Source organism: Alosa sapidissima, chromosome 9, assembly GCF_018492685.1.
Source record: "Alosa sapidissima isolate fAloSap1 chromosome 9, fAloSap1.pri, whole genome shotgun sequence".
In the NCBI taxonomy this organism is placed as follows: Eukaryota; Metazoa; Chordata; class Actinopteri; order Clupeiformes; family Clupeidae; genus Alosa; species Alosa sapidissima.
This window is the reverse complement of record NC_055965.1, coordinates 5,835,297-5,857,589: the sequence shown is the minus strand read 5'-3', so window position 1 is coordinate 5,857,589 and position 22,293 is coordinate 5,835,297. Positions and strand designations below refer to the sequence as shown.

General features: G+C 42.5%; 2 protein-coding genes and 1 long non-coding RNA gene across 11 annotated transcripts; 2 read left to right on the top strand and 1 right to left on the bottom strand.

Annotated features, from left to right (window-relative positions):
- The first annotated feature begins 1,640 nt into the window (after nt 1–1,640).
- LOC121719312 lies at nt 1,641–4,915 on the top strand. 8 transcript variants are annotated; one of them, XR_006034237.1, is made up of 7 exons: nt 1,641–1,737; nt 1,850–1,979; nt 2,113–2,149; nt 2,270–2,436; nt 2,704–4,377; nt 4,512–4,566; nt 4,663–4,915. XR_006034237.1 is itself a non-coding variant. In XM_042104789.1 (7 exons), the coding sequence occupies exons 5-7, from the start codon at nt 3,742–3,744 to the stop codon at nt 4,803–4,805; spliced, it is 834 nt and encodes a 277-aa protein (XP_041960723.1). In that variant the 5' UTR covers nt 1,641–1,737; nt 1,853–1,979; nt 2,113–2,149; nt 2,270–2,436; nt 2,704–3,741; the 3' UTR covers nt 4,806–4,915. The 8 variants fall into 8 exon arrangements, 3 of the variants coding, with proteins under 3 accessions (XP_041960723.1, XP_041960722.1, XP_041960721.1); XM_042104789.1 differs by having other exon boundaries at nt 1,853–1,979; XM_042104788.1 differs by having other exon boundaries at nt 1,853–1,979; nt 4,660–4,915.
- Nucleotides 4,916–6,742: 1,827 nt separating this feature from the next.
- Nucleotides 6,743–20,477, bottom strand: LOC121719300. Of its 2 annotated transcripts, none has more exons than XM_042104778.1 (2): nt 20,467–20,477; nt 6,743–8,058 (listed from the first exon to the last, which is right to left on the bottom strand). In XM_042104778.1, the coding sequence occupies exon 2, from the start codon at nt 7,848–7,850 to the stop codon at nt 7,149–7,151; it is 702 nt and encodes a 233-aa protein (XP_041960712.1). In that variant the 5' UTR covers nt 7,851–8,058; nt 20,467–20,477; the 3' UTR covers nt 6,743–7,148. The 2 variants fall into 2 exon arrangements, with proteins under 2 accessions (XP_041960712.1, XP_041960711.1); XM_042104777.1 differs by lacking the exon at nt 20,467–20,477 and adding an exon at nt 8,398–8,656 and having other exon boundaries at nt 6,743–7,953.
- On the top strand, nt 11,488–21,623 carry LOC121719302. The gene is made up of 3 exons (XR_006034228.1): nt 11,488–12,088; nt 15,763–15,767; nt 21,612–21,623. It is a non-coding gene; the product is annotated as an uncharacterized LOC121719302 (long non-coding RNA).
- The last annotated feature ends 670 nt before the right edge of the window (nt 21,624–22,293 follow it).

Sequence of the window (22,293 nt, the reverse complement as noted above, 5' to 3'; positions counted from 1 at the left end):
TTGAATGCCTTGCCATCAATTGTTAACAAAGTCAGTGTTCTGTGATGTGAGTGGTCACGGCAGCCAGCTTTCAAAATATTTGATGCTATAACATCAGGAACAGTTGGACCAATTATTCTACTCTTGCAAAATATGCTATTTAGTCAAAGGCTAAGGTGATTTGTATATGGCCCTGAACAGAGTTCCCACTCTAAGTCAAATGTGAAATTCCTTGACTTTTCCCTGACTTTTCCAGACTTAAAAGCTGAATCTCCATGACCTTTAATGGACCGATAAAAAGCAGTTCATCTTTGTGCTGAGGAGACAAAATCCAGCCATATTCATGTGAGTGTAACCAGTAACAAAAAAATCAAACCTTTTGATTCCAACACGGAACAATGGAGCAGGTATGCAGGGCAGCTGAACTTTTATTTTGCTGGTAATGGAACTGAAGATGATGCTAGGAAGAGGGCTATACCAGAGAATGTCTAATAAGGGGCTATACTCTGAACTGCTAATGGAACTGAAGACGATGCTAAGAAGACGCGGCTATACTCTTAACTGCTAATGGAACTGAAGATGATGCTATAAGAAGAGGGCTATACTCTTAACTGGTAATGGAACTGAAGACGATGCTATAAGAAGAGGGCTATACTCTTAACTGCTAATGGAACTGAAGATGATGCTATAAGAAGAGGGCTATACTCTTAACTGTGTGACATTACCGCTGGCTCACATTGCACCAGACCCCACTCCTCTTGAGCTGGTGTGTTAGATGCAGCAGCTTCAGACAGCTCCCATTACAAGCACCCCGTTAAAAGATTGGACCCAATGAGACCCCCCGCTGGCCAGAGTCTGCCCGTACGCAATGGGGGTTGGCCACCAACTTGCCCTGCAGGTGACATTCAGCGCTTAAAAGGCATGAAGAGCTCATAGTCAAGGACTGGGAGAACAAAGTGGCTGTGATTAACAGGACGGGCCCACTCTCTTACAGGGTGGAGAAAGCTGGGAATGTATGGCGTCATGTCGACCTCTTGCTGTCCGTAATAAGAACAATAAGCATTTCAAAGTACTCTTAATGTACTCTAAATGTAAATGAATTGAGGTCTGGCAACCTTTGGTTATCCTATGACATTTAAGATTCTCTGTCCCTTTGCTTAGGATGGTTCCCAGTGGTGTATCCCCATGCCTATCTGCAATTGGTTGGTGTTATTCAGACCTCAATTTCCTTCCTGGCCCAAGGTATCTAGGTGAGGCCAGAGCATGCACCTTTTGCTTGTTATCTTGATAAGATCACCATTTGGGAGATTATCCTTTACCATGAATCTCATGTTAAGTCAGGGACAGTAATTTCTTACAAGTGTTATAAGTCAGTCGCTTTGGACAAAATGGTCTGCCAATAACATGAACATTAACATTTATATAGTTTGTGTTTTGCCTGTGCCACTTGACATGGGGATCTTTTTCATTGTCCATGCTGCTATAAACTCAGAAACTGTTGATAATGGCAACTTGCTTTATGACATCATATAAATATATTATAATATATATTGTAAGCTTTGTGATGTAAGCATGAGCCATTTTGTAATTATGACATCACAAACAGTAAAACACTGTCCCCTCGATTTCAGACAAATGAATCATTTACTTAGTCTCTTCAGTGGCAACAGGTTGATACTTTAACTCTTCTAACTGTTTTGATCATCTTCCAAAAAATGAAAAAGGCTCGTGATAAAGTTAAAAGTGAGAGTGGAACAGGTAGGTTTTATTTCTAAATTAACATATGGTGCTCCGTTTCACATAAAGAAATATGCTATTTTAAGTATCTATTCCTTGTATTTCAAGTATGTCTCTATATTTCTGTGGCCAGCAGGTCCCTCCCAGCATGAACAGTGTTCATCAGGACGCAGTCATAGCTCCAGCTCAGGATCTGCCCCTGGCTTTTTGGAAGAGACTCACCTTTCTTCTTTTCAGGAGTGTATACTGAATTTCTCTGAAGAGTGAGTTATGCTTTATCAATATTATTCGATATTATTAACATCAGATGGCTGAACTAAAATATTGTTGATGATTGAAACTAATTATTGCCTGATACACTGACATGTTCTCTGTTCTGCCTCTTGTTTTCTGCAGGGAGTGGGAGGATTTCAGCAGCCTGCTGAACACTCCTGTATGTACTGCTGTTCCTGTTTCATTCAGACTGGTTTACTGGTTAAAATTCAACATTCAACAAGATTTGTTTGGTATGTTTTTGTTTGTTGCTATTAACTATGTTTTTTGCTGACTGCAGATGACAAGGACTCAGTTCTCCGAACTCTGCATGGCCATCTTGAAGGTAGTGAGTCTTAGCTCCATGACAGTGATTGTACCTGCGTACGTCTCCGTGGCGAAGGATGCTGGAACTCCAGTCAGCAGAACCTCAACATCCACAACCTTTTCCCTCACCTCAATTGAAAGGTATAATCTAGCAACAAGACATATAGAAACCATGTATTCTTGTGTGTGAGAAGTAACAAGTAGTTTCCTCATCACAGTTGGGTTAATACACAAACATTGCTATACCTCATTATACATTGTACTTATATATAAATACAGTAAATATCTTGGGTTTCGACTCGTGTGCATGAATGTGGGCAGATTTTATATTCCTCAAATGAACAATATGAACGTATCACCGTACTTGTAACATTACTGAAGGTCTCCGTTGTCTGTACCAAACCATAGGTCACTGGCTGGGTCAATGGACACCGATGGGGAGTTCCTGGATAAGAGCAGTTCAATCAGAAGTGGCTCTGCTGCATCACCTGAAATGACAAGTGGCCCTTTGAGAGAAATGATGCACAGGATGAAAGCTGCCCTGGCTACCTTGAGGAGAACTCATACCTCTGAGGTCTCTGTGACAGCTGTTTTACGCTCTGTGTCCAAACTCTCCACTCACACTGGTGAGCACATCGTATCCAACGTCTCTGAAGCCATGAGAGATGCGCAACATGGAAATACATTCCACGACTCGACTTGCATCAACACAATCCTGGAAAGGCTCGTATCCAGTGGGAATATCCACAAGATCGCCAAGAACCTTGTCAGTCACCTTCAGGATGTCCTCATGAATGAAAACGTCAGCCGGACATCCATTCCTGTGGCTGCTAGTGGAAGCACATCAGATTCTGAGACTTTGCCAAATGGAACTCCAAAGCGGACTTTAAGTGCCTCTCACATGGTTTACTCCTACGCAGAAGAAGCCATCAAGGATTTGCTTCAACCGTATTTTCTTCCTGGTATGGTTCAGAGCGCCGGTGAGGATGTTGCCTCGGCCAGAGTTCCTCTTCTCAGGATTCAAAGCTTCCAATCTTCTGATGCAGGAAGAAGTATCCCCCATGTGCCCTCTGAAGCGGAGTGCAAATTTAAAGATGTGGCCAATCTGTTGACTCGAGTGATGACCTTCCAGGTCATGTATATAGTTGATTCCGAGCTGGAGAAACATCAAAAGTCATCTTCTTCCCGGTTGTCTGATAGATCCAGGATGCTGTCATCAGCTGTTAGAGACGTAGATGACACAGCTATGGAACGTTCCTCCACTCGACCCCCTCTGCTTCATACCAACCCTGATCACTATGGCGGTCGGTTCTCTGAAAGTGGTTTCTTTCAGAATTGAGATATTCTGACTCTGCTCAGTCTGGTGCAGTGGATGACGTCAGAGCCACCACATCCTCTACCAGGAGCCAAAGTGCCAAATCTGCCACTGCAGATCATGAGCCAGACATGGCACTGAACTACGCATCCCAGAAACTTGGGGACCCACTAGATCTGTTCACCAGGGTTATGGTTCACCAGGTCATGGATATCCTCCACGTGGAACTGACCAGGCACCAAACTGAAGTTGGCCCCATTGTGCAGCATCAGAGTGCAGGACGTCCATCCACCGGGACCTCTGTGCCAGACAGCAGTGACTATGGCTGTCTTGTCACAGTTCTGATGCTCAGACTGCTGGCCAAAATCATGGATCAACAAACTGCCTCTGCCGATATGACGGATTCCTCCCGAGAGTTGATTCAGAAAGTCCTCTCTGAGTTCAGCAGTGCCTCAGGAACGCCGAACTTCCTGACATATGAAAGCAACACCAAGATCCAGACTTTGTACAGAAGCATGGACAAGTTCCTTCTGAAGGAGTTTGGACCTGAGGCCATCCTGCAAAGAGCTGTGGAGACACAGGATGTCTCCTTTGATAACATCTTGCTCACGGCATTGAGGAAAGAGCTGCTGCCTCATTGTGACACAGAGGCAACTTCTCCCCCATCAACTCCGACTGCTGCACCCTCTGAGCCACTTGAACCTGTGCCTGGAGCAGCATCTGGGCAAACCACCAGGAAGAGGCCCAAACTGAGGTTCAGTATGAAGGTGCAGTGATATGGCTTTGTGATCCTTTACCTTTCCCACGTGTCCTGTTTTGAGCACAATAACAATATAGTGGTTATTCACATGTGGAGGTATACAGGTAGCACAGCTCATGTGTTTCCCCATTCCTCGTTCAGATGCCAAAAAGACGCAGCAAGAAGGTGGCTCCCACTAGTGCCTTTTCTGACTCAAGTAAGTTTTAATACTATTATTGGTGGTGTTGTTGATGATGGTGTTTCTGTAGCTGATGTTGTTCGGTTTGGTGCTCATTTTTCCTCTCTTCGGCAGCTGGGCATGTGGAGAGTCCAGCCTCTCGTACACCATCTAATAAGGCTACTCCTGTTGTGTCTGTGTCGGGCCAGAAGACTCGTAAACGCTCCTTTTTCATCAGGATGTTCGCTTGCTGCATTCAAGGCACATCTGAACCTTGAACATTTACTCTCTCTCTTTCTCCCTCTCTGTCTGTCTTTCTCTCTCTCTCTCTCTCTCTCTCTCTCTCTCTCACACACACCTTTCCATGAATAAATTCACCTTTCCCTAAATAAATTCCACTGTTATATTGAGGTAATAACATCTTCAGTTTCATACAGTGCTGTGCTGACAGCCTGGCGTAGCAGAACTAAATTTAATTCTGGCAACATGCCATTCAGATTTGTATTAAGAGTTGAGTTTAAACCCAGCCTGGCTGGAGCCCAGTTTGCGTCGCGTAAAAACAATTTTATAGGGGGCACGTAACTGCGTTCCGTTTGTGACGCATAAAAACAAAAACAAACGTTGAATAATTGAGTATTTTCACAGGCTGAATCTAAATTTACAGGGAAAAACATTAATAAATATCATTACATAATTAACTTACACTTTTACCTTCAAGAGGACCCATCATGAGTGTAGAGGGGGGTGAGTCTGGGACACCAGATACCAGTGTTAAGCCTTTTGGAGGTGTCATGACCTAATTCAATAAAACGCCTACTGTATAAAAGAAGGTGCCTGCTTGAAAACCCTGGTGAAATGCTCTTGAAGGCTGAACTGTTAGTGATGTTTTTGTTACTTATTTGTGATTTGTTAGTGATTTTGGTTTTGACTGTAAATGCCTACCTATAGCACAAAGAATTTAACATCTCTCCTGTGTGTATTTGAAAATCACTGTTGAGGACATGTTGAAGTCATGTGTCTCTCCACAGTAGCATAGCCATGTGATGGTTTTTGCCCAGTTAATGGCTTAAAAGAGTGATTTACTATGAAGTAGCGAAGTTTACCCTATAAGCTATGATTTATGCTGTAAATGCGTATTCTAGTCTCTCTCAAAACTGTGCAGATTGGTGTAATTTTGGTCCCAAACAGATCAGTAAGTAAACAGAATCAAATGTTAAAGGTGCAGTCAGCAGTATGTTTTTTTTTATTTTTTTTTTATCACATTCAGCAATCATGTCGTCACAAACACTAGCTGCCCATTACGTGAGTAGCCTACACTGTAAAAAAAAAAAAAAACGTCTCTGTAGGCAGCACAGGCTCCGAAAACTGGAAACAAACAAAGACGTGTTTTTCTGGGAATACTGAAGGGGGAGGCTCCTCTCTGGTGTGTTTTGTTTGTGGTCCTTCGTTAAAAATATAATGTATAGTCTTTTGGACAAAAGCGTCTGCTAATACATTTAAACATAAACAAACAAACTTGCTTGCTCTGCTTGCTCTTTGCTCACTTTAATGAGGGCAGATTTATTTGTGAAGACTAAATAAGGGTGAATGATGAAGTAATTGGAATGCTTTCTTGCTCAGCTAAGTGGCCACATCTGGCCCATCACTACTCACATTGTGTGCGCATGCACTCCCCTGGCTGTGAGGAATGAAGGGCCTTTCCCATCTGAATATCTAAAGTTGATGGCTGCCAGTTTTTAATCATTCTCAGAATCGCTCTGAAAGTGATTTCCAACTATCCGTCTACAGAGAACCAGCCCCAGCAACCCCCCCCCCACACACACACACACGAGAATCACAAATTGCTTTACGCCAAATGTGCAATAGCCTACTATTTGTATGATACGTAAGGGATAACGGCCGCCGAGGTGTCCTGTTATATGGAATTAATGGACTCCCCAACGCGCAGAACTCCCCAAAGAACTCCCCAACGCGCTGTGGGCTCCGCTGCGCGTTGGGGAGTTCTTTGGGGAGTTCTGCGCTATGGATAGTAAACTAATCCACAGGTACTGTGTCCAGGGTAAAGGGTGCAAGCCATTTACAATAGTTGTGAGTGAGATCAGGAGAGAGGGAAGGGACATACAAAATGTGGTGTGAGGCCTCTCAGGCTTTGGTGGGGAGATAATAAATAAAAACACTGCTCTATGAGCATTCAGAACAGACATTAGTGCGTTTATTTAACACACAATATCTATGTTACATGCAGATTCATTAAGGAGAATGTCCTAAATATAACTTTTAAAGGACAAAATAATAATAAAACAACTAGAACATTACTAAATATTTGACAAAGATTACAATGTTCAAGAAAATAAATTGCGTAACATTGTAAGATAAAGCAGTGAAGTTGAGCTCAGAAGTAAGTCAAACCCATTCATTGATTACATTATTAAAAAGGCTCCTCAGAATGCAACAGAATGTCCCATTGAATTGGATGGACAATCAATGTGCATTCCGCCTACACTAGGCCTAATTCAGAATACTTGTGGATTAACAGGACACTCTTCTTATTCTTCTAACTTGCTAATCTTATACCATGTACACAAAAACACCCTTGATATCCATATGGTTACTGTCCCATGTTATTGAAGACAGTGTTCTGTAGTACGGCGCATCTCTGGCTTGTTGTTGGCACCAATGAATATAACAAAACGATCAAGCACTGCCAAGTGATCATGATGAAGAAATTCAACTCTTTTGCCATCGCTCATGAGCAAGATCTGGACAGCGCCCTTATGTTTAGCTTTAGGGCTGGAAGCTATCAGGTGCTGGAAGCAGGCCAACATTCCTGGGGACATCTCCCCAGACTTCTCCATTTGGTGCATCACTCTCAGGACGTCACTGAGAAAGTCATTCTCAATTCTTACTCTTCGATCAGGCCGGATCTCAATGGCAGTGGAGGAGTTGGCCGAAGTAACATAGGTGAGGTGCAGTTCTCCACATATGATCTTCAACTCCACATTGGCAAGACCATCTTTTTTAGAGGCCATTTTCTCATGTGCCAGTTTCTCACGTGCCTGCTTCATGCAACTCTTAAATTCATCCCTGCAGCAATGTCCAACAAAGTGTGACTCACAAATGTTTTCAGTTGTCAGCGGGGCCTCCCTCACTCTGATTTTCTGAAGCAGTTTGAGATCATTATTGTCATTCCACACCACATAATGGAACACAGGAAAGCCCCAGCAAGTTGGAAATGCATTGATCTTGATAAGAGTTTGCTCTCCTTCCACCTGTAGTGCAGCATCTTCCTTTTTGGACATGGGCATGGCCTCTAGAGCTTTCATGGCGAAGTCCAGGTTCCTTTTTAAGACTGAATCCAGAATGCCTAACTCAGTCTTAACTGACTGGAGGCTTTCAACATCAAGAGACTGGACTCGGAAGGACCTCCTGTGGGAAAGAATGGTAGTCTCTTACATAAATATGTACAGGCTACTTACAGTAGATGATGCACAATGTATGAAACATTTTCCTATCTTAGCAAACTGGAGAACTCTGTTAATTTTCCCTTTCGAATCAGGAATTAAAATGTAACTATCAACTACAAGCTTCCGGGTGGCCACACTAATGACAGTGAAAGATTCCTAGTTGTTGCAAATCATAGTCTGTGTAATCTGACTTTAAATCCTGTGACTGTCTTTAGATGTGTCAGTGTTAGAGCATACTGTAGTCTTTCACAAATCTTTCCAAAGTCTTCTGATGTATCTGAGTATCATAGCCTAGGCCTAGGCTACTTTTCTTGTTTCTTCTTACACTTTCACACCATGTGGACATTTAAATCAAATCCCATTTCAAAGTTACCAAAATGGAAAAATAAATCAATCGTGAACTTACTCTGAGTCTTTGGACATGCTGATTGACGTAAACCTATCTTTGCAAAGAATTTCTATAGTCACATAAAACTGAGGCAGAGCTAACTACGCCACAACTTCTTTTCAAAATCTTCCCCCATGCAGTGTTTCAAATTGAAAGTAGCTAAAGCATTCCCAAGCGTGAATACCAGCATGCCTGGACGAGTATTCAAGACCTGCGCAGATCAATTTCCTCCAGTGTTCACAGAGTTATTCAATCTTTCTTTAGCCCAGTCAACTGTACCAACATGTTGCACTGACATCTACAGTATAGATGTCTGTAAGTGGATTTTCAATTTCTTGACATGCTAGACCCCAAGTGGTGAGGGTGGATAGCCACACCTCTTCATCCCTTACCCTCAACACAGGAGCACCACAGGGCTGTGTTTTAAAGGAGCATTTCACCGCTGGGAAGATGAATGTGTATTTAAATTGGGTCATTTATGTAGTAGAAATGTGGAGTCATCATTGAAGTCAGTGCCTTCTTGACCGAAAAAAAGCCAAACATGTGTTTTTGGCTCATGTGGATGAAAGCCAACAACTCCAATAACTCCCTGCCTTTCACTGCTCTTCGCTGCCCCAAGCCACTCCCCCGGAAAATAGTCAAGACCTGTAAGCACACAGAGGGACTCATTAATGTAACATTTTGGCATTAATAAGGATTCTAACATTAAAACGATCATTGTTTTATGTTACACTCATTCTTGTGGCCATATATCGAAGGTCCTGTTCTTCATATGGACATTTTGCTATTTTGCAAACGTTACCATAGGCTACTTGTTTGCATGTAAATCATGCATTTTACATATGTCCATGTCAGATGTCCCACGAATTGACAGCATAGGCTTGGGGGCAGCTGTTGTTTTGTATCAAAATACCTTATAGGTTTGTAGTTTAAAAATACTGCCAAATATTTTTGGTAAAACCAATAACCCACTTGGTGATGTGATTATAAAAGTGCAAAACAATGAATGCAGCACTGGTGCTGACTTGAAATTTGCCCAGAGTTGTTGTGATCAGAATATTGAGATTCAGGCAGATAAGTAACATGTAGGTTGCTCACACACACAATACACTCCCTCATACCAACCTCAAGTTTCTTGATAACTTAAGTCATCCAATTCGAACACATGGAACCATGTGGCTGCCCTGCAACAAGTTGCCCCATGTATTGCCTAAAGCAAAACGTTGAACATTTCATTTAATTAATAATTTGCCCAGACTTGCTCACACACACAATACACTCCTTCATATCAGCCTCAAGTTTCTTGAGAATTTTAATGATCAGTTTCTTGAGAACTTTAATCATCCAATCGGAACACATGGAACTAGTTATGTGGTTGCTCTGCAACATTGTTCAATCTGGGCATGCATCGATGCATTGACAATGTCAGAGACTTGTCTCCTCTTTGTACCGCTTGAAAGTTCAGTTGTGACTTTTTGAGTGCATCTCTGTTTAGGCTATGAGATGTAACAGGCAGGTCAGCATAGTTGATCTGTTGACTGTTTGCAGGTTATGGCATGTCTCGTAGGCAGAGAAAAACTGAAAAACTCAAACACTGTTTGAGTATTTTTGGTACTTTCCCAATAGAAAAATACAGTTGATTTTGATACATGGTGTGGCTATGCATGTTATAGTTTATTTTGATACATTTAAAATTAGGGTATTTGATATTTTATTTTAAAATACATTGATGTATTTTTGCCCATCCCTGCCAACAGCTAGAGCAGCCAGGCAGCTACAGTGCTACATCCTGTTGGCTGCAGTGCTACCTAGGGCTGGCCCTGATGCAGGGTACTGTCAAGTAGTGAAGTGATATGCAGGTAGCCATTGTTTAAGTCACTCTGAGTTAGACAGAAGGCGAGCCCTGCTTGCTCTGTTAAGGTAGGTAACGTTGCAATTATGCATTTGCGTAAAAAAAGGTAATCTACAGTACATGCGAAATTCCCTGAATATTAGTGCAAATTCCCTCTTGTTAAGATATTAAGAATGAAATTGCACAAAATGATAAATCGCCTCATTAAACCTCTCCCCGTGTCAGTATATCTATGGAACTCCTCCTATGGCACATAAAGACATTTTATGTGAGAGTAAGGTATTTGTGTTTTTTGTCCTTCAATTTATGAGTATGGTGTTTGCATCTGGTTTCCCTAATGTATTTGTGCTAAATTCACATCTTGAGCCTGTTTATCTGGATTTTTTGCCTCATGCCACCCTTGAATTAATCAGTGCCTCACTAGTGCCACCCTTGTTAAAAATGTCTAGAATCGCCACTGCCCTTGAGCAAGGCACCTAACCCCTCACCACTCCCCGAGCGCCGCTGTAGCAGGCAGCTCACTGCGTCGGGATTAGTGTGCTTTACCTCACTGTGTGTTCACTGTGTGCTGAGTGTGATTCACTAATTTACAGATTGGGATAAATGCAGAGACCAAAATTCCCTCACAGGATCAAAAGAGTATATACTTACTAACTTACTTATACTTCCAATTCTAGGGAGTTTTTCCTCGCCCCTGTTACCCATGGGCCTTTTTTTTTTACTTAAAAAGAAACAACAATGTTTTGTGTTTGTAATTGAGTGTGCAGAGTGTGTGGTTGTTTTTGTGTACAGTATATGTGTGCTTCTGTGTGTGTTTATTGAGTGTGTGTGCCTGCATGTAAGTTAGTTTTGTGTGTGTGTGTGTGTGTGTTTGTATGTTTGTATGTGTGGGTGCATGTGTGTGAGAGTGTGTGGGTGTGTATGTGTGTTTGTGCATGTGTGTGCTATTCAACTACTTTACCAATATCCTAGCCTATCTGTTACAATAATGCATACAGAACTGGTTCCTTCCTTCAAAAGACTGTAGGGGACTAGTGAATCACCTTCATTTAACAATGTTAACAAACATCAAATATAAAGTATATATATATATATATATATATATACACACACACAGTATAGGGTAGGGTGGGGTGATAAGGGTTAATGTAACAACAACATATTACAGTTTATAGCACTTTTCTTGACTCTCAAAGTGCTTCACAGGAGAGGCGGAATCTCACTAAGCACCACCAATGTGTAGCACTGTTACGTGCCCTTGTGTAGCCTACTTGGCTGTTCTAGTCTCACCCTCTACCTGCATTCTCTCTACCTGTCATTACCCCTTATTGTGTGCAGGTGTGCTGGCGTCTGCGAGTGGGCCTGCCTATAAAAGCCGCCTTTTCCAACATGGCCGCAGCTCGATCTCGGATCACACGCTGTTTACAGACCGATTCAGATACAGATTCTATTCTCGCCGGTCCGTTACTCTGCTCACAAATTGTCTTTTCTTTTCCTCGTTTTTCGAAACTGACCATTGTAACTGGTGACGGGCCGGTGAATTTTTTTGTTTGTTTTCCCACGTTAGAATAGCTGGATGTTAGTGTAGAAGGTAAGCCGTGCGGAAGACTCACGCATTTTTATTTCGAGGATGTAAGATAGTATTTGCTTAAAACTATTAGAAGGTTAGGAAGCTTGCTAGAATCTGTTTTTAGTTATTTATTACTGTGCTTTCGAAGCATTGGCATCGTTGCTGAAGTCTCAGTTCGTCCAAAATAAATTAACATTTATATTTTTCTTATTCCTGACTCCTGGGCCTTTCTTATGTTGTGTTTCCATTTTCATATTTTATTGGATTCATAACAAGCACTCATCTGAGTGATGCACAACAGCCATTATGTGCCAGAATGTTCACCACACACTAGTTTCAGGTTGAGAGTGAAGGAGTGAATGAACCAATTACACACTGGGAGGATGATACAAGGCCACACAAATCAGGGAACCACCTACTCTTTGCAAAAAGTGCAAATGGGATCTTTAACAACCATGGTGAGTCAGGACCTCATTTTAACATTCATGCAAAGGAAAACATGTCATGCAGTACAGCATACCTGTCAACATTTAGCTTTCCAAAAACGGGAGATTTTTTTGGGGGGGGGGGGCAGTGTTTATACCGGATCTGTGTTTGCATATTTAATACGTTTCATACGCATGTTTAATTTAAACACTGCATTTCGGTCGTTGCTTTTACCTTACCATTACAGTACCTTACGCATGCCAGTTATGTATCCACCAGCTGCCTGCCTGCAGCCTACTTCCAAAACTCCAAAGCTGCTTGCTGTCAGATTTGGTTCCGAGGGCACAAGTTCAGTATGGGCTGGAGTGTCTATTATTCAAGCTCTCAACGGAAGAATGTACGGGTGTGAGGCATTTGGAAAAATAGCTAGTTTGGAAAGCATCTTTTGCAGCGATTTTTGTGTGAGCATATCAGTAAACACCCCTGACCACTCGGTGAGTTTCGCGTCTTTGTAAACGAAAGTTTAATGCGTTTTAGAAAGATTTTTCCAGTGCACCTATGGAGCGTTGTGGAGGTGGGGGGGTGCTACCAAAGAAACCGAAAATACTCAGGACAGCAGCATGTGTCCAAATTTCAATCTTAAACATTCTATTTAATCATAAACTATCTGAAAACGGGCTTTTTAGTGTAAAATACCGAACTTGTCCTTTAAGGCGCCCCTGTATGTGTGTGCGTGTGTATCTGTTTATGCACATGTGTGCATATGGAATGGGTTAACATGGCCCCTGGAGGCAAACATACGCAAACAATTGGTCATCCTAGGCCCTACGGTTCTCAAGATATTCACAGAAAACTATGTTGGTGTACAGTCACTAAATGTACACATAAATTAATTTATTCTATGGCCCCCCATGAACGAAAGTCCACGAAACTTGGCATGCATTCAGAGGGTGTCAAAATGATCCTACGCTTTCAATTTTGTGCAGTTTTGACCATGTCAGCCAGAGATACCTTACAACATCTCATTTTTGCTTTTTCATTTTTAACTAGGTGGCACTATACATGAAATGAATGGTTATGGGATGAGTTGACATGACCCTTTAAGACCAACATACAAAAAAAAGGCGGTCCTCCTACGCCCTACCGTTCCCGAGATTTTCGGTGTTTCCGGCCACCTAGGCCACATGGTACCCTGGAAATCCAGAGTTCTCGCAAGAGCACAATGGAATTGACTCTGCACATTGATCGTAGTGTTATCCAATTGCGTCGAAGTCCGGAATCATTCAGAGTAAACATTGGTCTGGTGTTAGTGTGGCCCCCATGAACGGAATTCAAAAAACTTGGCGTGCATTCAGAGAATGTCATAATGATCCTACACTTCCAATTTCGTGCAGTTTTCACCATGTCAGGTCAGAGATACCTTACAACATCTCATTTTCTGTTGCTTTTTCATTTTAACTAGGTGGCGCTATACATGAAATGAGTGGTTATGGGATGGTTTGACATGGACCCTTAAGACCAACATATTAAAACAAAACGGTGGTCCTCCTAGGCCCTACAATTCTCGAGATTTTCACAGAAAACTGTCCACCCTACCCTCCTTTCGTGGGTCCAGTCCTGGTCCAGTCCGGCGGGGGGGTGATGGATCAAAATGAAAAACAATGGTTCCATGCTATCCTTGTGGGGCTACATGCCCACCAAGTTTCGTGCACCCCGGTCTTTCAGTGTCCCGGGAATCCTTGACGGAAAATTACACATGCGAAAAAAAAAAAAAAACGGAAGAAAAAACTCTGACTAAACCTATGGCCGCCGCTTCGCTGCCACTGTCTATGTTCGCTGCACGGCGGTCATAATAATAGTAAATGGATTTCATTGGTTTGTCAAAACTGATCCAGTTAAAACGTGATTGACAGAAGTAGCCCTAGGTAACTGGGGATCTCGGCATTAAGAAACCAAATCAAATTGTCCTGAAAACTTTTCCTGCACGTCTTTTTTCAGGCAAAAAAAGAACTTTTAACAGCGCCTGGTATAGTATCAGAATCTAAAGGTTATACTGGGTAACACCAGTTCTCTGAAACATCGAGTGGAGAGATCCACCTAAGGGAGGGACATCCGTACCCGACCTCTGCAGAAGCAACCAATTGCACCAAGTCTGGCTTTGGCAGCGCGAATCCGACGCCACGGATAGCCCCGCCCTGCATCCGTGGTATAAAGGATGATGCTGCGCTGCCTCTCATCAGTAGAAAATTCGCTTCTCGTGAAGCAAGTGGGGCTTACTCGGTGGATCTCTCCACTCGATGTTTCAGAGAACTGCGGTTACCCAGTATAACCTTTAGTTCTCTTTCATCATCTCGTGTTCGAGATCCACCTAAGGGAGAGATCTGGACAGCTCCCCGATTGCCCATTTGCCTACCGTGACACTGTCAGCCTCGGATGGTCTCCACGCCAGGGTGTCCCCTCAGCGCAGTGGTGCCAGACACATCCAAAGTTATACGCACAATCACAATATAACCCCACTCAGCGGACAGCATGACCAGGGAATGTGTTTATGGTTATGAATACGCCATGGTTATCGGCCATGTAGCCCACATCGACTAGAGATTGCCCGAGCAGGGCTGCGCCGTGAGGGAAGTGACAGTAGTGTAACGAACGTAATGATGCGACTCGCGCAGATCCAACGCTCAGGACTGAATGAGAAACCGGCGTTCTAGTAACATCCAGCCGGTAGAATTTCACAAAGGTGTCTGGACTAGTCCAACTAGCTGTGGAACACACCTGTTGCACTGATATCCCTTGAAACACCGCCCATGAAGCCACCATCCCCCACGTAGAGTGAGCTCTCAGGCCCGAGGCTGAGGGGCTGTAGCCCCTTCGAATCGTACGCTCCCGCTATGGCGTCGACAAGCCAGTGCGATAAGCGCTGTTTCGAAATAGGTTTTCCCGTGCGCAGGGGGGCCCAGGAGACAAAGAGTTGGTCGCTCTGCCTAAAACTCTTAAACGTCCCACATACTCGACGCACCCGACCAGTAGCGCACCAATGTGACGTCACAGTAGCGCCGTAACCATTTATACTCGCGCGTGGTGGTCGCAACACTAGTTGCAATATTCTCCTGAACAGAGGTGTCGCTGTTGTGAAAAGACTAACATTAACTACTTACACAGCAGAAGAAGCTGCAGTAAGAAACACCAGTAGCTAGCCTCTGTGATGGTACTTCCAAGGGGGCAGGCGAATTCCCGGAAGTAGAAGAATCGACGTAGGCTGGAGGGACCACCTCTCTGCTAACTCCCATAGAAGTCCATTCATTCTAGGATTTTTTTGAAATACCATAACTTCATATAACATATATCCTGTGCCGATATTGTAGCTTCTGTGTAATCCACATAAACACTACAAAGGCAAAACAGACTCCACTACCTCGTCCGTAACGTTGGTTACCCATAAGAAGAATGGTTAGCTTGTTCGGTTGGAGGGAAGCTAGCTTTGACGTAATCTCTCTTTCGCGCCGTAGGGAGATAACCGTATTGTTTGGATAAGAATAAGTCCACCTTACTGTCTATGACGGTAACTCATAAGCAAAACCTAGCATACACGACCGTATGTTAAGGTAAAGCATTACACAGAGGCAACCTAATAATAATAAAAAAGTAAACCTATTTTTTTTTTTTAAAAACGGCACTAATCATTACAGAGGTTTTCGATGGATTGACCGTAGGTCAGAAAAGTGGAAAGAAGATTAGCTTCAAGGCTAAACTTTTTTGTTTTGTTGACTGTTTTTGAAGATGATCATGTATGGTAGCTTCAACATTAACACGACTTGATGAGGATGATATTAATAATAATACATAAATAAATGTTTAACTTTGATGACTTTGAAGGCGAAGGAAGTGTGAGAAGAATTTCTGTGTATCTATCATATGAGTTACAAGATTCAGTTCGATGGCTAACGTCACGAAGTTAAGTGTGAGTCTGCGCAGTACTGGGGGGACCAACTGAAAAATCGTTTTATTTGACTCAGTGCCCTCCCATTGAAAACGACGGAGTCTGTTCGTCCATTTCTTTTACTGTCTATGGGTACTTCAGACTTTGGTTGCTACTATTCACAACTACCATCATCATTATCATGTAGTTTCCAAGGTGTGTGCACAGGTAGATAGATAGATAGATAGATGGATATATAGATAGGTACTTTAGTCATCCCGAGGGAAATTTTAATAATTTAAACAGTTTAGTTAGCTGGCTAGCTAGCTAGCAGCTGGCTGAGTTTGTGTAATTTCCTGAAGTGGAAAGAGATTTTGTTCAGGCCTTAATAGAGATCCTTTGTTTGAAAATAAATCGTTTCTATTCTTTCCTCTTAATTCCATGTGTTGCAACTCTCACTGGTAACTTTGTTAACTTATCCAGCAAACTATTAAAAATTCACGACTGTAACAAAACACTGCAACTCGCTTGCCCTCGAACTAGTCCATCTTCCGGTTTCCGCCTTGTCGCGCTCGTCTGAAAAAAAATGAGTTGTGCGCTACCGTGTGCTACACGGCCAAAACCCTGGCGCGCCAGAGAGATCTACGTCATTTTGACGTCACATTGTCGCGCTACCGGTCGGGTGCGTCAGGTATGTAGAAGCCATTAGTCCTGTCCATGTATGTTCTCAAGGCTCGAACGGGGCATAAAGTGTTTAACCTTTGCTCTTCCGCTGATGGAAAAGGGGGCGGGTGAAAGGCTACAGTGGGCAGTGCTTCGATTTGGCCAGCTTCACTCGCGGTCCGCGCGTGGGATCACGCGACTTTAATTTGTATTTTTCCAGTGAGACGCTGCAACAACCCAAACAACCGGTAGATGGCTCAAGTGAGCAGGGTGTCTCGTAAAAAGAAATGGAGCCTGGAAAACCCTACACAGACTTCACTACAAACTTTAGCAGACTGGTTTAGAAATAATGTAATAGCCAGAAATATGCCTGCCCTGCCCTAATAAAGAAATATTTGGTTAACTGCGAGTGAATCCCGTTTGCAGCCGTAGAGACGCAGGACAAATTAAACATTCTGGTTTTCTCCGAGTGCAACGATGATAGACAGACATCATTTGGACAAAATATAGAGTATTAACCTCCGTTGCTCAGCCAAATGCCTTCCTGTTATGTCCTGTTATCACGGAGTTACAGGCGATAAACGATTTTTGATGGTCACAAGTTTACTTCATTAGGGACTGTTCGTTATTTATTTAAGGGGCTACCGGAGGAGTTTTGGGAGCATTAGTCCAAAAAGACGTGACCCTCCCTCGCCAGCAATACATTTTTCTATGACCCTCCAAAGTGATTATGAAAAAATCACTGTCAACTTTTTCCGGGTTTATCGCCTACTGTATTTTAACGTTTTCACATATTTGGCCATAAGCCGTTTATCATAGGCTATCACGAAACCAAACTACAAAGGCGAACACTTTAACAGGGGGAATTAATTGGGCATGAATCATGCTGAACGCTATTTCGCTACCTTAATAATAAGGTTCTATCTGCGTTTTGAGTAGGTACTGTACAACCGGGACGATTGAAACGGGGACGAATGAAACATTCCGGTTTTCTCCGAGTGCAACGATGATAGACAGTTTGGACAAAACATGGAGCATATTAACCTCCGTTGCTCAGCCAAATGCCTTCCTGTTACGTCCTGGTATCACGGAGTTACAAGCGATAAACGATTTTTGATGGTCAAGTTTACTTCATTAGCGGTTTATTTTTTTGGATTATTAAAGAGTGTTTTTCATTTAAAGGTTTGACTTCGTGCTTATTCAGTAGAGCATTTAGTGCTCTCCCCAATCCCAGACGTTCACAGTGCATGTTTGTTTGTAATGGATGCAACCGCGAGATAGGCTATGCGTTTGACAATGAGTTGTTAACAGAACCAAGACATATAGCCCAGCAGCAATCTAGGGACTGATCGTTATTTATTGAAGGGGCCACCGGAGGAATTTTGAGTGCTTCAGTTGGAAGTTGCATGACCCTCTCTTGTCTGCTAGAAATTGTTCAATGACCCTCCGACAGAATTGTTAAAAAAGACATGACCCTCCCCTGCCAATTGTCTTCCGCCCGCGCCACAGCCACACACTTTGTGATAACGTTCTTAAATCAATCTTTCCCGTGAGCTTGCATGCTACCAGTCCTTCCTTTTCAAATGTGTTGCGCCTGTTTGCACAATTTCACAAATAATCATATGTGATTAATAGTATGACAAAAAATCCCTGTGCACGGGGACCGAAACAATGCATGCCAACTTTTTCCGTGTTTATCACGTATTTTAGCTTTCCCCGCTGTCTTGCTGTTTTAATGTTTTCCCGTAGAATATCCCATATTTTAATACTCTCATAACAGCCCTGCCATCAGGCCTGTCTCTGTGTTGCCCTGTTGCTACCCCTTGCCCTTCCAACGAAACAGATGTCTTCAAATCATCGTTTTCCTTGCTTGAAGGCGAACGGCGCGATTGTCGTGAGAGGACGATTCATTGGCGCTTGCATGTTCGGCCTTATGTCTACGTGCTCACCTGAGGCTACTCAGCTGCAAGAGAAATAATTTCCCCTGTTTGTATGTTCACTGCAGGTTGGCCTACCATAACTTACCAACTCTGCACTGTAGACTGGCTATTTATATTTTTCTGTGAAATAAGCAAATGTATTTGTTCAACTTTATGAACAAATAGGGTACTTGGAACATAATACATTTGACAAAGGACAGATGAATGTTGCTAGTGACAAAATATTAACTTTCAGTGTTTTACGATGTCTTTGTCATGGGGAAGTGTTTTTCCCCATGCATTTATTCTAGGTTACTGTCAGTGACTGCCGTGAGAGAAGCGGGTTCTGTGTTTCGTTCATGTCAGTGACTGACGCAAGAGAAGCGGGGTCTGTGTTGTGTTGTGTTGCGTTAATTTATTTTCATTGGGCATACCGTGCCGTGTCGTCCACAGTTCTTCAGTTCTGACAAAGCCAAAATTACTCCTTTTGAAACAATGAGTGCAGGAAGCGCGTTTGTATGGTTATATTGCTTGACGGGGGGGGTCCCAAGCAGCTTTCAGCCATAAGGCTACTTTGAGAACATTTCAATTCACCCGACACTAATATTCAAAATGTTGAAAACTATTTCGGCATAGCCTATAAAGCAGTTTAATTAAATGGAATGTTAGTTGTAAACAAACGAGCTACTTGGTGAGGCTTGGCCTCACAGATGCGCTCGTGCCTTAGATGGCAGGAAAAATCTTCACGATAGGCCTATTAACTAACCACCCGATTCACGTTGGCTGGGGGGAAGGGGGGCCATCAGACAATTGTGCCCAGTTAATCCGGCCCTTCCCCCAAAAAATCACACCTTCCCACCTCTGACAGCTTAAAAGAAGTCAAGAGGACTCCTTACTCACAGACCTATTCACAAACCTGCGGTTTTGAAATCCTATGCAGCTACAGGAGCTTCCAATCGCGAGGAAGCAATTTTGCATTGTAGGCATAACTAACATGCAATAACGCCGCCAACAACAACCAAAACTAGGCTAATCATTGTCAACATGTAAATGAAATGTAACATTAGTGTGAATCAAATTAAAATGTTCTCTTTTGCAAACGTAGGCATAGTAACAGAATAATTTAATAATGTTACAAAGATACTACATCAATCCGTATGTTTCATTGGGCTACTAGGCTATTTGTTTTGCCTTGATTCATTTAGGCTAGGCCTTTTTATTCAGGGGCCGTATTCACAAAGAATTTTAAGGCTAAAAGTAGCTCCTAACTGGCGAATTTAGGAGAAACTCCTAAAAATAATGGGCGTGTCACTCCTAACTTCAGGACTCCTAATTTTTTCACAAAAAGTAATTCACGAAGCATTTTAGACCTAAATGTAGCACCTAAGTCTGGGACAGCTTAAGTCGAGAGGACTCCTAACTCACTAAGACCTATTCATAAACAGCTTTTTTGTGGCATTTTACGTTGCAATGTTTTGAAATAGCCTATGCGCAACAGGAGCTTCCAATCGCAAGGGAACAATTTTGCATTCATAAAAGGGATGCAATAACGCCACCAACAACAACCAAAACTACTCATTGTTAACATGTAAAGGAAATGTAACGTTTCATTGTGAATCAAATTAAAATGTTCTCCTCTTTGCAAACGTAGCCTAGGGATATGGTGACAGATTCATTTAATAATGTTGCAAAGGTAGGCTACTGCATCAATCCATAGGCCCATGTTTCATTAGGCTACTAAGCTATTTGTTTTGCCTTACTCTTTATTCATTTAGGCTAGGCCTTTTTATTCAGTTATTAATCATCTTCCGTCCTTGCACTACTTGTGTAGCGCACGCATTCTCCGACCTGTCAGTCATCATCGGAAGAGAGGTGTTTGGAATTCCCGCGTTACATTCGTCAGCCAATCAAGGTGGTCACTTCAGTCAAGCTCGTGCATGAGTAATGACGTCACCCATAGCCACGAAGACTCACTCCTAGTTTAGGAGTTGTCTGAAAGGCTTTGTGAATAACTTTTAAGAGAAAACTCCAATCTAAAATCTTTAAGTGCGATTTAGGAGTAGCCTACTCCTAGTAGTAAGATAAAAGCCTTTGTGAATAGCCTATGAACCCAGTTATTCATCATCTTCCGTCCTTGTGTAGCGCACGCATTCTGAGACCTGTCACTCATCATCGTAAGGGAGGTGTTTGGAATCATGCCCGCGTTACAATCATCAGCCAATCAGCCAATCAAGGTGGTCACGCTTGCCCATTTACCCAAATTAATGGTCGAATATTACTGATGATCATTGTTATTTAAGAACATGCAGTGTGCGTAGGGTACCAAAACATCTTGCTCGTAAAAAAGCATCATAACGCACATTCTGGCGGGTCTGTTATTTATAATAATAATAAAGCTTTATTTGTATAGCACCTTTCATACACAGAATGCAGCTCAAAGTGCTTTACATTTGAAGCATGTAACACAATAGTAGTCAGTCAGTCATTATCAATCACTTTTCTTTGCTGTTTATGATATGCTCAGCAGCATATCAAAAATATAGAAAATGACGTCATAAGACTGGCAGCCTTAACCCTCTTACCCCCCACAAGCACGCCATATGGCAACTGTGGCAAGGAAAAACTCCCATATTCCAGGAAGAAACCTTGAGCAGAACCTGACTTAATAGGGGGAGCCCATCTGCTTCTGGCTGGCTGCGCCCTCCAATAGTAGCAGATGTAGAATAATCTGAAAATGTAGTCTACAGGATAAGATGAGTTAACTAAAAGCTTTCCTGTACAGGTATGTTTTCAGATCTTTTTTAAAAATATTTACTGAACTCGCCTGCTTGATGTACAGAGGCAGGGTGTTCCATAGTTTGGGGGCATAATGGATAAACGCAGCTTCTCCACTTTGTTTGTGGAGCACTTTGGGTACGATTAAAAGATTAGAATTGGATGATCTAAGTTTCCTTTGTGGTTGATAAGATATTAAAAGCTCAGAGATATATGAAGGTGCTATGCCATTCAGAGCTTTGTAAGTAATTAACATAACCTTAAAATCAATTCTATAGGAAATAGGGAGCCAGTGCAGTTCAGCCAACACAGGGGTGATGTGTTCTCTCTTCTTAGTCTTAGTTAAAAGTCTAGCCGCAGAGTTCTGTATGAGTGCCAATTTCTTTAGATGTTTTTTGGGAAGACCAGTGAAAAGTGCATTGCAGTAGTCTAACCTGCTAGTGATAAAGGCGTGAATTAGTTTTTCTGCATCTTGTTGAGTTAAAAAGGGCCGCACTTTGGCAATGTTTCTCAAGTGGAAATAGGCTGTCTGAGTAACTTTACTGATATGGGGCTTAAAACTTAACTCTGCATCTAAGATGACACCGAGGCTTGTTACTTTTGGTTTGACCTGGTGTGCCAAGTTCCCCAGATTACTAAGAATAATATCTCGCTTTAGTTTTGGTCCAACCAGAAGTACCTCTGTTTTGTCATCATTTAGTTTCAAAAAGTTTTTGCTCATCCACTGATTAATGGAGGTTAGGCATGCAGTGAGGGAGCAAAGGCCATCTGGGTTAGTTGGCTCAACAGA